This window comes from Thamnophis elegans, chromosome 2 (genome assembly GCF_009769535.1).
Source record: "Thamnophis elegans isolate rThaEle1 chromosome 2, rThaEle1.pri, whole genome shotgun sequence".
Classification (NCBI taxonomy): Eukaryota; Metazoa; Chordata; class Lepidosauria; order Squamata; family Colubridae; genus Thamnophis; species Thamnophis elegans.
Window position 1 is genome coordinate 136,843,211 of NC_045542.1, and position 16,752 is coordinate 136,859,962.

The 16,752-nt window shown below is 37.8% G+C and overlaps 1 protein-coding gene across 2 annotated transcripts in view; it reads left to right on the forward strand.

Annotated features, from left to right (window-relative positions):
- The window catches only part of ADAMTS9 (ADAM metallopeptidase with thrombospondin type 1 motif 9), a 168,164-nt gene that overhangs the window by 36,936 nt on the left and 114,476 nt on the right, over positions 1 to 16,752 (forward strand). Inside the window, exons 9-11 of one of the 2 annotated variants that reach the window (XM_032211696.1) lie at positions 3,666 to 3,812; positions 5,860 to 6,001; positions 10,557 to 10,664. In XM_032211696.1, the coding sequence (XP_032067587.1) occupies positions 3,666 to 3,812; positions 5,860 to 6,001; positions 10,557 to 10,664 (397 nt within the window). The remainder of the gene's footprint in view (positions 1 to 3,665; positions 3,813 to 5,859; positions 6,002 to 10,556; positions 10,665 to 16,752) is intronic. The other variant, XM_032211697.1, reaches the window with a different exon arrangement.

Sequence of the window (16,752 nt, forward strand, 5' to 3'; positions counted from 1 at the left end):
TTATCCTGCCATTCACAAAAAGATGAGCCATGGTGGCGCAGTGGTTAAATGCAGCACTGCAGGCTGACTGCTAGATCAGCAGTTCAGCGGTTCAAATCTCACCGGCTCAGGGTTGACTCAGCCTTCCATCCTTCCGAGGTGGGTAAAATGAGGACCCGGATTGTTGTTGGGGGCAATATGCTGACTCTGTAAACCGCTTAGAGAGGGCTGAAAGCCCTATGAAGCGGTATATAAGTCTACTGTTATTATTATTATTGCTAAAATGGCAGCCATTTTTCAAAACCACAATTTATAACGGTTTTACCAGTAACCTGCTTTTACTTCTGGTTTCTGGCAAAATATGTCCCATGGTGAACATCAACTCTAGCATTTGCTTTATGACCGGCCCGTTTGCTTTACAACTGCTGTGTTTCCATAACAACTACCACAAAAAAGGTAGTAAAATCAGGTTGATCAAATGATGACCTTACTTTACAACTGTAATGTCCAGGCTTAATTATGGTCGTAGGTCGAGGACTCCCTGTGGTTGTGTTCACACAACATACTGGGTGAAAGTAGAATTTGTGCTTTTATATTACCTTCAGGTCTAACCAATGTTGTTAATTTAATGTATGTGGTGCATGGGGCAGGGCAGGGCCTCAAATGTTAAGATGTTCCCGTTTGTTGACTGGAAATCCGGCAGCGCAGGCTCATGACCACTCAACGGGATGGGCTCTTGTCTTCACCTGAGCTCCTGCCAACCTAGCAGTTTAAAAGCATACAAATGCAAGTAGATAAATAAGAACCAGTTCAGTGGAAAGGTAATGGCTCTCTGTGATGTCATGATCTCAGAAATACTCTTTGGGCAGCGCTGTCTCAATGTCCTTGAAAGGGAAATGAGCACTGCCTCCTATTAGTCAGCAACTACTACGTAGCAGAGTAAACTCTGTAGGGACCTCTCTACCTTTTACCGATGTGGTACATATCAAAGACAAAGTGATTAATTTAATAAACCGTTCTTAGGTAAAGTGGGAATTAGTGCATTATGAGAACACAGGCCATAGCGAATGCTGAGGAAAATTCATGATCATCAGGCTATTTGGGGTCCCTCCTTTCGGGGCCTTTTGTGGAACCTCCTTTTTGGGCCTTTTCCTACCACCGCTGCCAAATATTATTGGCACAATTTCCTGCCACTTTTGTGATACATAAATTGTAATGTTATGCCTCAGATGAGGCTTAATGTGCATTGTCCTCAGAATTTGTCAAATGTATCGAGAGCTCGAATGATTAGAGAACACAACTTGCCACATAGATCTCTTCCCTCTCTCTTTAGCACTTAGCCCATGACCAAATTTAGCATAGTAAGAGAAGAGAATACAGGTAGGCCTCAACCTCTGACTACAATTGAGCTCAAAATTTCTGTTGTTGAGTGAGACGTCGGTCAAGTAAATTTTGCCCCATGTTACCATCTTCCTTGCCACACTTGTTAAGGGAATCACTGCAATTGGTAACCTGGTTGTTAAGTGAATCTTGCTTCCCTGTTGATTTTGCTTGTCAAAAGGTGATCACATGACCTTGGGAAACAGCAATGGTCATGAGTATCTGAATTTTGATTACATGATCATGGGGATGTTGTAAGCGTGACAAATGGTCATAAGTCACATTTTTCATTGCCGTTGTAACTTTGAACAGTCACTAAATGAGCTGTTGTAAGTCGGGGACTACCTATATATGTAGCTCAGTATTCAATTGTAGAGTCTTTGGTGTTCTCTGAGCTTGTTTGCTTGCTTGCAGATATTTCACTACCTAACTAGGCAACATTATCATCAGTGCTAGTAAAGATGAGATTTGTTCACTACATTATTAGCTTGCCCTGCTAGTTTTGGGGGGTGTGTGTGCAATTTTCTCCTAGATAGTTCCTTGATTAGTGTATTGCTTTCTGCTTGATTGTTTGTCCAGTAATAATCCCTGCTTATCTGGAGAGGATGTATTCTGCTCTTTTTGTTTCCTTCTTAACTTTTTAATTGTCTTTTTTTTAATAGTGCATAAATGTGGTTTACCTATATATGTCTCTTGATGGCTGATTTGTCTGAATGCCAAGCATTTGGGAATTCCCTATTATTTTTGGATTAGGTTGATTTAGGATGCTCACCAATACCTTAATCAAGGCACTACCAAGGAGAAAGTCACATTCTAGCAAGGTCTACTACTGTACTGCATATAAACAGGGAGAAAATTCAACATTCACTAGCAGTGATTATTTTACCTCACTTTGATAGTGAAACATCTGCAACAAGCTCAGACAAAATAATAAATCTTAAGTATGGCTATTAAAGTTACTTTCTATTGAATCCAAAAATGCCCCACAATAGCAGAAGGTCCTGGCTTTGCACTAATTTCTGCAAGCAGTAAATTTAAGGCACTTTGTTCTCCTAGAAGCCTACTGGATTGAGGGAAGAGGTGGGACAGGAATTTAGTCTTACCCAATCAAAAGAGTAGAAGAGAAAAGAAAGAATGCAGTAGCTGACAATAGAACAGCAAATCTGGACTTACGTTTGAATCAAGCCTGTGTTCATTGAACTGTGATATAGCACAGCTCATTCTACTAGCTGAATCAAAAGTTTTCCAAACTTGAATATGTACATACATAAATACATACATACATACATACATACATACATACATACATACATACTTTTTCCTAATACATAACTGAAAATTTGGGAACTGAATTCTTCGTAAATTCAGAGATTAGATGGATTTTGGGATTATCATAATAGTTCATCTTTTTATTATCTGTACTTTGGGATGGTTTTTTGTGGTTTTAATTATATTTTGGTTTATGTGTTTTATTGCAAACTCCCATGAGTTGCAAGATTCAGCAGGATACAAATGTGCTGAATCTATGAAATAATAATGAATTGTTTTAAATTCCTCCAAGAACTGAATCGTTTTCAGGAAAGAGCTAATTAACTGCAATAAACTAGGAAAACTAGGAGTGTTTTAATCAGTCAGTCATAGTGAATTGTAGAATTCAAAAAATATTTCTACAATGGTTGCATAATATGTACAGTACATTATAATGCAGAGCAAAATAGTCACAAGTAAATTAATCTTTGAATCCCATGAGGAATCTTTTAATTTATGTATATCTGGTGATATTATTTTGGCTGCTGGTGCTGTTTTATTTCCTTGCCGGTACAGAAATTGAAATCCTTTGTTGGGATTGCTCCTGGGTTCAGTTTAGGGACAGATAATCATGGAGAATATCTATGTGGTTGCTAAGAGTCGAAAATAACTTGATGGCATGTAATCAATCATTCTTGGGTTCAGATATATTTAGCCAACTGCAGGATAGCTCCTCTGATTATGCATATAGGCTACAGGTCTTTCCTTTGGAATGAGGATTCTGGTTTACAGAAAAGAACCCTACTAATACAGTGCTTTATATATCAAAGAAACTGGGTGTAAAATTTTGTATGCTTATCTGCAACTTCTGCACTTCTGTTTTGCAGAATAAATCCTATTTAAATCACAAGCCAGCAGATTCAGCTCTTTTAAACGTCATTGAGTTAACCTGTCTTAATTCATATAATCCGCTATGTATAAAAGTATTTAATTTGGACAAATCAATTTTTTTAAAAAATATTGTGTAATGCAGTGGTTAACCTACGCTCTCTCTTTAGATTTAACATGCCCCATGATGATAATAATAAGTGCAGAGAAGAAGGAGGAAAAAGCCAACAACATGTTATGGCTCCCACCCTCAACTACAACACTAACCCCTGGATGTGGTCAAAATGTAGCCGTAAATACATCACGGAATTTCTGGAGTAAGATTTTAATGATTTCTTGATGCCTGTCACGTGATTTAAAAAAAAACAAACTTTATGAGCTGCTTTTGGCATAATATTGGGGGAGAGTGACATGCAAATAAATATGATGGTAATGATACACTGTAGGCAAGTGTCTAATGTGTATGTCTCTGTGTGTAGGGTGTACCAAAATACAGGCTATATTCACAGTTCATTATATGCATTACACTACAATTGGTTGCCGTTTTCTTCTAAATGCATCTTCATTTGTTGCCCATGCAACTTTTGAACATTCCTAACTGCTGTAACATTTTTTTTTCAGAAAAGATCTGGCTTTTTACACATGGAATGGAGTGCAGTGCAGTGGAGTATAAGAGTGGAATGGAATGGAATGGAATGGAATAGAATAGAATAGAATAGAAGTGATTAAGATGCCATTATTTTGTTTCATCATTTTATGGTTATGTTTTATAGTTACTGGTTTTTACTGCTGTTGTGAGCCATCCAAAGTCGTTTAAGTTAGGTTGCTATGTAAATTTATTGTGATCTACCTATGAGATCTGAATTTTGGTACACCTATACAGACATTAATGAAATTTACTGTGCTAGTTTTCCCATAGTGTAAACCGTCTGAAATCATTTGAGGTGGAGCAGGATAGAAAGGTTGTTATAACTAGGACATAAATTTAGGAAGCACATAGTGAATGCTGATACATATATGGACCTCATCTGCTGAATCCTTTCTGCATATGACATGTGTGTGGATCATAAGGTGGCCAGCGATGAATTCTATCCAAACATTTAGTTTTTCCTTGGTAAAGTCCTGGGTAAAAAGAAAGAACTAAGTCACATGGAAAAAAAAAAAAGAACACTTCCCTGAAAAAGAGTGTGATCACAAAACCTGGACCAAAAAAAAAGTTGCAGCAATTTTTTTCCCCTAATGCTAAACTGGGTATTTTGATGTTTTCTCCTTCTCTCTTCTCTGGTTTGTCCCAGGTGTTTTCTAGCTACTAAGCAAACTGATTTTCCATTGTGTTCTTAGGGGGCAAAAACCCCCTATTTTTGTAAGGATCTCCTACAAATTGGGAGAAGCGTCCAATCAAATACCATATTTCTCTGAAAATAAGACACGGTCTTATTTTCTGTTGATCCCCAAAATAAGTGCTTGGCTTTATTTTCGAGGATGTCTTATTATTTAGGAGGTGCAGGAAGTGGAGAGCGTGGTCACCTCATGGCTGCTGCTGAGTTGCAATATTTTCGAGGAGGGCTTATTTTCAGGGGAGGGCTTATTTTAGCACATGCGCTCAAAAGCCCAATTGGGCTTATTATCCAGGGAGGTCTTATTTTCAGGGAAACAGAGTAGTAATATCTCCTGCTTGTTTCTTTTATGTTTTTCTATGGCTATAGTTTTACTGATACTCGGTAGCTGAGTTTCATATCAAAAAGAATATGAAAGAGGTTCATTTTGTAGTGCAGAACCCAGATCTTAGGCAGACCTTTCTCCCAGAATAATAGTGCTAGCTGGGGTTTGGCATGCTTCCTAGAAGAATTTGGAAGGATTGCCAAATTATTCACAGGAGCCCAGTATCTCTACAATTCATTAAAGAAACTCACTTTTTTTCCCAGTTGAGTGAAAAAAATGGATGCTGCTTCTTCATAGTTGATGCAATTCTTAAGTCAGTCCCATCTTTTTCCACGCACGAAAGCTCCAAAAAAAGATATATATTTAGTTGTTTAATTAATAGCAGCAAAGTTCTATGCTCGTGGGAGGTCTGAAGCCTTTCTTCCAAGTCATTTTTGAAACAAGCGTTGAATTTTAAAGTATACTGTAGTACTGTTCTTAAGAGCAGGTGCATGTCATAAAATGCATGATTTGATGGTGTGATAGCGATTGTTCTGTTGTCTTTGCAGCTATATGAACTGAATGTTTTACTTACTGCGGATCAAGTGCTATCTGTTCAGTGTTAATATTCTCCTGATTATCTGTTAGTGGGAGATTTTAAAATAACCGTAATCTACTACCACACTATAGCAGCGAAGATAACTGTAATGCTTTTCATTCTAGCACTGGATATGGGGAGTGTTTGCTTGATGAGCCTTCATCGAGGACCTACACTTTGCCTCAACAACTTCCTGGTCACATGTATGATGTCAATAAGCAGTGCGAGTTAATTTTTGGGCCTGGAGCTAAGGTTTGCCCTTATATGGTAATGTGCTTTTTTTACTTCTTTGGTTTGCTTATAATACGAACAACTGTTAGGTTTATCAGAAGGAAAATGCCTACTTGGTATGCCAGATTTGGAGCTGGAAAAAGACCTTACTTCTGAAAAAAAAAAACATTATGGTCTGACCAAAGTTTAGATTTCAGTTTTTAATTCCCCAAACAGCTTTATGCAATATTCTGCCTTGTATACATCCAGTGATTTGAGATATGTACAGGTAGTCCTCAACTTACAACCATTTGTTTAGTGACCATTGGAAGTTACAATGGCACTGAAAAAAATGAGTTAAGACTATTTTTCACACTTATGACTGTTGCAGCATCCTCATGATCATATGATCGAAATTTGGATCCTGGCATGTATTTATGACGGTTGCAACTTCCTGCGGCTATGGGTTCATCCTTTGCGACCTTCTGGCAAGCAAAGTCAATGGAGAATCCAGATTCACTTAACATTACTAAGTTAACAACTGCAGTGATTTACTTAACAACTGTGGCAAGAAAGAGGGCAAAAGTCACTTAACTACTTTCCTTAAGCAATGGAAATTTTGGGCTCAATTGTGGTTGTAAGTCAAGGACTTCCTGTAGGTGAATGGAACCAATCACCATTCTCAAACAAACAGCACCATCCTTCCTTTGGGAATTTTGTCAGCCTTCCCTGGTATGGCCCATGCATTTCATAGCCTAGTGCAACATTTCCCAACCATGACAACTTTAAGATGTCTGGACTTCAACTCCCAGAATTCTCCAGCTATTCACCATGCTTGCTGGGGAATTGTGGGAGTTGAAGTCCAGTCAACTTATAGTTGCCAAGATTGAGAAACACTGATCCATTCTCCATCACTGAAGGTTTTCAAAAAAAAGACTGGACAACCATTTGTCGGAATGATATATAAGGACTCCTGCCTTGGGCAGAAGGTTAGACTAGAAGACCTCCAAGGTCCTTTCCAGCCCCATGATTCTATGATCTTAGTGAAAGAAGGTTATAGCAAAGTACAGGCTATGTCTGAATAATTGTGAGAAGGTAGCCTATTTGATCAGCAATTGAGATAGTTATAAGCATTTTTTTTTAATGTTCAGAAGTAATTTGTCATTGTATGAGTGTAATAATCTCTAAAATTAGGTTGAATTTGTGAGAGAAAAATCCATTAACATAAAAAGTAGGGAGCTTGTTTACAGACATTCACCGCCACCTGTTTATACAAGCAAATATCTTAACAGAGTTGTTGTTTTCTTTATACAGCTAAGAAAGAGCTGTGACTGTTGATGTCACACTCATGGCCTCTTGATTATTTAATCAGAATGGCAGTGACATAGAAAATGACTAATCAGAGGAGTTGCAGATTAAATGCATCCTTACTTTTATCAACATGTGTTAAATGCCTTCAACAGTGGCACTTACAGTGTATGCAATATGCACATATACCGTAATTTCAACTTTGAAAGGTGAATCTGTTTTTGTAACTTGGATGCATAGATTGGGGATTGATGTAGATATCTTTCAGAAATGTAGGATTTCTAGCTCTGGATGTTAGAAGTTCCTATTTATTTAAACAATAAAGAATAATCTAATCTGACCGAGTCATATGAACCCTTATATAACCTGGAAAGCAATTCCTTCTTGAGAATCAGAATGTCATTGGGGACATTTCTTATATCAAAAGCAAGGTAGCCACAGAGAAGATGCATCCTTGAGCCCAAAAACCTTCCTCATCTCTTATGGATAGGATATGTGCTTTCCCTCAATGATTGCATGGGATCAGCCATATCTAGGGCAGGAAAGATGTGCCATGTAGCTACTTGTGCTTCAAACCATGCAAGGCTTTAGAAATAATAACTAGCATGTTGAACTGGATTCAGAAGCAGAGTGGTAACCAATGTAACAATCACAACCTAGGTGGCTAGCATTATTGGCTCTTCTTACTCTCAGTAAGCAGATGGGGCATAGCATTATATACTATTTGGAATTTCTGGGTTGTCTTCAACCCAGCCGCATATACAGAAAGTTACAGTAAACTCAGGGGTGGGCTTCAAAAATTTCACCAACGGGTTCTCTGTTGGTTGCTCGGTGGGGCCGAGGTGGCGCAGTGGTCAGAGTGCAGTACTGCAGCCACTTCAGCTGACTGTTATCTGCAGTTCGGCGGTTCAAATCTCACCGGCTCAAGGTTGACTCAGCCTTCCATCCTTCCGAGGTGGGTAAAATGAGGACCCAGACTGTGGGGGCAATATGCTGACTCTGTAAACTGCTTAGAGAGGGCTGAAAGCCCTATGAAGCGGTATATAAGTCTAACTGCTATTGCTATTGCTATGGGCATGGCCGTGGTGGGCATGGCCTAGTCGGCCTCCTGTACCAAGGCCAGGTGGCTGTTTTCACCTTCCCCAGGCTCCAGAGGCTTTCCTCGAGCCTCTGGGAGGGTGAAAACTGCTTTTCCCAGGCTCCGGAACTTCTGGGAAGCCTGTTTTTCCCCCTCCCCTAGCTTCTGTGTGGGCCCTGCACTTACCTCACATCCAAAACAGACCGTGTGGAGACTCCTAGGAGGGGCAGGGTGTGGTGGGCAGGGCCAGCCAGGAGTGGGATTTGGAGGTTCTCCAAACCAGCCATTACGTTAGCTACAGGTTCTCCCAAACCTGGGCCAACCCATAGCAGTCGCACCTGAGTAAAGCAGATGACAAGGGTGAAGTTCCTCTTGGTCCTATTCTCCATTAATACTGTAATAGGAGTTTAGAATCCCAAGGAGTCCAAATTACAGAGCTATAACATAATCCAGAATCAAACTTGAAATGAGGCTTCAGCCAGGAATATTACTGACAACGCCTATGTTTCATGGGTTTAATCTCAGCTTGTTTGTTCCATCCAGGCCTTTACAGCTGTGGTTTCCTTGGTTTGCTTTAGGGATATCAGTATATGACTGGTTGTTATCATCAGATGATAATTTCTCACTCCAGATTTAGAGATGGCTTCTCCATCAAGTTCAGTCAGTATTGAACAGCTTGTGGGAGAAAAATAACCCTCTAGAAACCAGAAGCAAAATTGTTCATCTCTCAAGCACTCTGAAAGAACAACTAGTTTAAGATTAGGCCTTCAAGCCTCCATTCAAAAGTGTATCGTGGTATTTATTTGAAATGTATTGACTGACTAAAGGGTGGTTGGTGGTGTCAGAATCAACTCGGAGGGACCAAGAGATGCACACATCCTCTCCCCAAGACCCAAAAAATATCACCCATCCAAATGGCAGCAAATGCCATTTCTATTCCAAGCTAAAACCTGAAGCCTGTCTCCATTGGTTCCAATAAATTTGTTTTCCCTAGAATCCTCTATATATTGACCCCCTCCCCCCCGGTATCTTCTGTAAATTCTTCCATAATAAATTGGAAATTGGTCAATTATTATCCAAAAAAGCTGGACAAGAAGGTATACACTTGCTGGCAATCTTATTCTTATTCATACAGACACACACACACACACAACACACACACACACACACACACACACACAGAGAGAGATAGAGAGAGAGAGAGAGAGAGAGAGAGAGAGAGAGAAACAGATACAGATACAGATACACAGACAGACAGACAGACAGACAGATATAGATGTATACAAAAATGGAATAGACAGAATAACTCTAGGGTAGGGTAGGGTAGAATAGAATAGAATAGAATCAAATAGAATAGAATAGAATAGAAATATATTGTCATTTTAAATTTACACTAATCAGCATACATTAAAATAACCAACTTATCCATGAAATTTCCCAGTATCTACTCAGTAATAATTCCCACTGAAGTTAATAAAACTCAGAATTACAAATAATTGTAAATTCTGCCCACTATGTTATATACAATACAGAATAATATATAACCATTTTAAATAGAAATTACAGAGGAAGCTGAATAAAATTTTGCAGAGTTGCAGCTTGTATCTGTATTTTTAATAAAAATATGTAAGAAAATTCTCTCATAGGAAATAGTGACTGGTAATCTATGTAAGAGGTTTTGTTTTAATGGGATTGATTGGAAAGCATAGGACACTAAGGTCTTAATAATTTGGGGACCATCTGCCTTTCTCAGCTGTAGCATATTCAACTCTTTCTTAATAATCACAAAATTTAAAAATAGAAATCATTTAATTACTTCAAGGAAAAGAATACAAGTACAGTCCAGATGGAGAACGGGACCAGATATTTCCATAAGAATCTGTCAAATTTGGGAGTAATAGAAATGTTCACTATTTCTTATTTTCAGGTTTTGTTCATTATGCAAGAGGAAGTTTTTAACCAATTTTTCATAATGGGATTTCTGAGCATTTTATATGGGCACAGGTTTAGCTTTTAAATTAGGAGGTTAAGGAGGTTTGAGCCAAAAATGTCAGCGTTTGCAACCTTAGCCAAGTCACTTCCTCTAGTTTATTGTGCTCATTGTTTATACTTCCTTTCTCAGTGATGGTAATAACACCAGGGAGATAATCTAAAATAAGTATGTGGCCTATAGCATATGTTATACTGGCTGTTGAGTAATGCTGAGACCATTTAAAATCACTTAAGCAGAAGCAGTGCAGAAGACTATGGTGCATTAATGATGATGGAGGACATAAAGGATGCCGCACGCAACACACACCATGGGCAGATGGGACGGACTGTGGCCTTGGAAAGGTTAGTTGGTCTCTTTGCTCTGCCTCTTGTCATTATCTATGTATTAGATTTTTATCCCACCTTTGTTTCTTTTGTAAATAAATCAAGGCAGCCAACATACCTAATACACTTTCCTCCTATTTTCACCACAACAGTTTTATGAGGTGCGTTGGGCTGAGAGAGAGAGTGACTGGACCAAAGTCATCTAGCTGGCTTTCATGTCTGAGGCAGAACTAGAACTCACTGTCTACTGGTTTCTAGGCCAGCACTTTAACCACTACACCAAATAATGGTATTCATTCATTGACAATATCTTTAACCATTTTATTGTTTGACAGCAGCATTTTTGAACTGCTCTGTCACCAGAATCTACTCATTCACAGACCACTTCCTACTTGCCTATTCACTAGAAGAAAAAGTTCAACCTTCTCTTTTGAATTAGATTTTTTTTTTCCTTTCTGTAGTATCCAACTTTATACTGGAGACCATTAATAATGGGACTGCATGAAGTCTATTTCGCAGATCATTTATGTGAGGAATTCTACCATATTATCTCAAAACGTTTTCTTTTTAAACACAGTTGAAGGCAACACCAATCCACAATTAATTTGGAACAATTAAGTGCAGATTAATTATTAACAATTAACATCTGGAGCCCAGTTCCCTCAATTGGAGAACGTTTATCTTCCTTTTAAACATTTTTTTGTGTTCTCTAACCAAAGTGAAGCAAAACGTTTGGCTTCAGAACTGAAGATTTAAAAACTCATGGGTGTATATAATCAATTAAAATAAAATAAAGAAAATACATTTTAAGACCTAAAACCTGAGACATTGGGGAGGGGGGACGGGACCTTAGATTAGACCATCAAAGTTATAGAAAGGTCTGCTTTAAGCCTCTTTCCTACAGCAGAGAAACTCATGTGATGTGTTAGACATAGTTCATGTGTGAGAACACTGAGCCTGGATAGTATTAAACCAAATAATGATCCAAACTCTAAACTTTTCAGACAAATATCTGTTACACAGTATTTGTTTACTTCAGGGTTAGCATGCTGCTGCTATGATATGAAAAGCAGATATATTTTTTCAGAATATGATTATGGCATTGGATTTGCACATCTAAATGGGAAATATCATCTGTAATAAGCCATTGTTGGGACTTCAGTCATTATAAATTTATCACAGGAGATGGCCTGCCTTCCACCATTACTTCTAGTTGTTCAAAATGTCTCGTATCAATCCATTCTGCAGTGGGCACACTTGCTCTGCAACAATTTTATTGCACATGGAGCTGCAAAATATTCTTAAGGGATAGTGATAACTCAGCTAACACCACATGCGTATTTTATTGATGTCAGCTGAGGTACTAACAGGCCAGTGCAGAAGGTTAGTGTGTTGGTTTTCTTTAATTTTCAGACTGCCAATTCCATTTGGAGTCTACTGATTGTCTATAAGTGGGGTGCAACTATTCGTAGCCTTTTAGAAGGCAGACTGATTCTAAACTGTCCAGATCAGAGACGTGAAGCCAACCTAACTAGAAAATACTGGGCTTACCACTGCACCCCTGACCAATCTACCCCACTATTTCTATTCCTTGCTACTACACTGTTTAATATGATAGTTTATGCATCAAAAAAATCATTCTGCAAATAAAACATTTTCTGTTCAGATATTGTAATATCCAGAGGTGGGTTCCTCTGGATATTATCGCTGGAACCGGCAGCATCCCAGGCCTGTCACAGCTCCCTGGTTGGGGTGGAATGTTTTTTTTTTCAAAAAAACTCTGCACACACTGAACAGGTAGTAATGTCAGCAGCAACCCACCCCTGGTAACATCTAACCTGTAATTGAAAAACAGACAGATTGCTTTCCTTAGAAGCTATCACGTCTTGATTTTCTTTTCTTATCAGTAAATGGGCACAGCCAAGAGAATAGATCAGCCAGTCTTTCCAAATAATAAAGATAAAAAGAATAAGAGCTGCTCTTATTCACAAAATATTTATTATTATTATTATTTGCAATGCAAGTTATAACATTTCTGGGTTTATCTTGTCCAGCCACCTGAATTACATACTTGTCCTTATTTTTATTTTATTGTTATAAAAGAAGGGAAAGACTGAAAGCTTCTGGCTCTGTTTTGTATCCAAATTGCAGTCACTGGTGATATCTGAACTCAGGAATTCATTGTCTCTTTAAACTCTGTTACTAGAAAAAGGATTTAACAATGTGACTTACCTTAGCATTGTATTAAACGTGTATAAAATGTAAAATAAAACCCAAAGGTTTGCCATGAATTATTCAGCAAAGTAGATCCACATCTTCACAATCCTAATAATGGTATTATTAATTATTTCTCTTGATACAACAACAGGCATCCTGATCATCATGAAAAAAACCTGCCTGCTTTAAATAAAGTGTTTAGAAGTGTTAATATAAAATGTGCCTGAATTTAAAATGCAGCATGTGTGTGCATGTAGAATATATACTTGTGTTTCAACATCTACTATAGAAATAATAGAAGTTTCATTTTTGCCAACTTTAGTAAAATTTACTCATAAGAATACCACTTTAGAATAGAAGGACAATAGACTGTTCTGAAGACAATATAGCTAGAAACTGCCAATGAAATAGATTCAATTTCTTTAAAAAGGTATAATACTATTTCTCTTGAGATTAGAGACAGGAAGAATCACAAAATTTTTTCAAGGGAAGCAGTGTTAAACATTTTGTCTTAACCATAAAGGTAATCCTTGACTTACAACTGTTCATTTAGTGACCATTCAAAGTTACAGTGGCACTGAGTATTTTTCATACTTCTGACCATTACAGCAACCCCCATGGGTCATGTGATCAAAATTCAGACGCTTGGCAACTAACTCAGGTCATGCGATCATGTTTTTCAACCTTCTGACAAGCAAAATCAATGGGGATGCCAGACGCACTTACCAACTGTGTTACTAGTTTAACAATTGTGGTGATGCAGTCAACAATTGTGGCAAGAAAGGTCATAAAATGAGGCAAAACTCACTTAACAAATGTCTCACTTAGCAACAGAAATTTTGGGCTCGATTGTCATAAGTTGAGGATACCTGTATATTCAAGGAATATTAACAACATGTTGTTGGAACATATTTGTGGTGGGAGCTAGTTAAAAAAAAAGAACATTTTATAATTTATTCTTATGTTCAGAAATCCCAATTCAATGCTAATTTATTTTAATTTTATTGGCATGATTATTTTTGTTCTGTTTCTTTTCATGTACACTGAGTGCTTCTGAACCAGAGACAAGTTCCTAGTACGTTTAATCATACTTGGCCAAGTACAGCAGTCAATTCAATTCAATTTATATACTGTATTTTTCAGAGTATAAGATGCACCTTTTTCCCTCAAAAAAGAGGGTGAAAATCTGGGTGTGTCTTATACACTGAATACAGCATTTTTGGCTTTCCGAAACCCCGCCCGCTTTGCAAAAATGGACGTGCAGAGGGTTTGGGAGGCTTGCAAAGTGCTCCTGAGGGCTGGAGAGGGGGGAAAAAAAAAGCGCAGAAATGAGCCATTTTTGCCCCCTCTAGCTCCCAGGAGCACTCTATAAGCCTCCCAAAGCCTCTGCATGCCCCCCCTTGTTTTGCAAAATAAACGGGCCATTTTTTGTTCATTTTTGGCCCGGCACAGGGGCCAGGAGCCCCGAGGAGCACTCTACAAGCTTCTAGCCCCCAGGAGCACTCTATAAGCCTCCCACAGCTCTTCATTTTCCCCTCCCCTTTTTTCAAAAAATGAGGTGTGCAAAGTGTTTGGGAGGCCTGCAGAGTGCAAAACATTTTTTTAAAAAAATTACCTCTTCAAAATCATGGTCCGTCTTATACTCTGGTGCGTCTTATAGTCAGAAAAATACAGTAATTAAAGCTCAAAATGTTTCTAAGATGATCATAGAAGATACAGTAATGATGTCCCTGCAACAATAAAACTGCATACAGCATAGATCTTGGGCTTTCTGTAAGACAGTGCACAGTTCTGTGTTTTACAGTATAAAAATGCCCCTACTTTAAAAGCCATTCATTCTAATTTTCTGAAAACCGTTCTCTGTGTTCCACAGTTAACTTTAAATGCCTTTGGCTGGCTCTCTTGGGTTAGCCTGAGATTTCGCTATCTCAGGTTTTGGCTGAAAAGAAATCCTTTCGAGTGAGTCTCTGGTTCACTTCATTCTACTGAGTAGGTTTTCCTTTTCTCTAAAAAAGCAAATGGATTCTGATCTAACATATTGTGGCATCTTCCTGCAGGCAGTATGATCTCTTGGCCCAGACAATGCCTTAATTGAACTCAGAGGACTTGGGATTTAGATGCAGAAAATAAGAGTGCCAAAATCATCTGTCCCTATTATATGTAATTTGAGGTTCTCCATGGACAGTTCCTTGCTACTTCTATAATGTCCTGAATATCTCACATAGGAGACTTTTCACCTTGACTTGAATTGATGTGATGGCTAGTATGGAGACTTTGGGCAAATATATTGGTCTCCCATACAATAAATCATAAGTGCTTTTAGATAGATGACAGACAGACAGACAGACAGACAGACAGACAGACAGACAGACAGAAAGAAAGAAAGAAAGAAAGAAAGAAAGAAAGAAAGAAAGAAAGAAAGAAAGAATTGTTTATTGACCAAGTGTGATTGGCCACACAAGGAATTTGTCTTTGGTGCATATGCTCTCAGTAAACATAAGGAGAATAAAATACATTAATCAAGAATAAAAAGATACAATGCTTAGTGATAGCCAAGATTACTAATAAGCTATCAAATCATACTAGGAAACAATAAAACAATATGAGTTGAAAGATACAAGCAACATAGCAATAGCAATAGCAATAGCAGTAGACTTATATACCGCTTCATAGGCCTTTCAGGCCTCTCTAAGCGGTTTACAGAGAGTCAGCATATTGCCCCCAACAATCTGGGTCCTCATTTTACCCACCTCGGAAGGATGGAAGGCTGAGTCAACCCTGAGCCGGTGAGATTTGAACCGCTGAACTGCTGATCTAGCAGTAGCCTGCGGTGCTGCATTTAACCATTTAACCACTGCGCCACCTTGGCTCTGGTTATAGTCAGTCATAAGTAGGGAGAGATAGATACTAGGAAACGAAAATACTAGGAAAAGAAGAAGAATAGTAATACATTCTTGGTAAATTTTTGGTAAATTATTGACAGTGTTGTGGGAATTAGTTGTTAAGCAGAGTGATGGTGAAGCATCACTCGTCACAAGTAAAATCAGTAATTGCTACCCTGCATGTTACCCTTATAATGCCCATTCCATGTGCTGAATGCGTCTAAGAGACAACATTTCAGTCAACATATCCTGTTCAGAATACATACAAATACCAAAACCTTGTGCTTTCCATTATTTCTCTGTTTCTGTTTTTTAACTGAAGAGACTACAAATTTTGCTTTAGGATAATGTGACAGCAACAATAATAATTAGTGAATTATTCATAGATTTATGTTACTTCATTTGTCAATATGGGTAGAGCCATATTTTTGACATTTGAATTTCTTTTTCCCATTTGTGGTGCCATTACATTTTTTTTTAAGTTCTGCTCTTTGTTTCTGCCAATCTAAATTTAATTGTCTTTTCTGCTGTCACATAAGAATAGGATACTGGATCATCCTAAAATATGATCTGTCTATCAAAATCTAGGCTACCAGTTTTCTCTCTGTAAATCCAAACTTAATTTCCTCTGACATCTTAACATGATATATTTATGTATGAAGGAAACTTTGAAATATCATAAAAGCTGGATCTTATCCATGAAATACATAGATGGCGGGGAGAATTTTAACATAAACACATTTTCTAAATCACTGTATCTTAACAAAATCTTTAAGTTATTTTATGCATAGCTTTTTATCCTTTTCATATTCAGTTACTGTACAATGACTAGAATGCAGCATGAACTAATAAATTTTGCAGTTGAAAAATATGGTGGTGAAAATCATTAAAAAGTCTTTGTTGCAAATTTTCAAATGCTATTGCCACTGTATTATCTATCATTATTAATTACATTGAGAAACAAGTATTTACAATGAAAAACAAGTATTTCCAGGGTATTATTTATT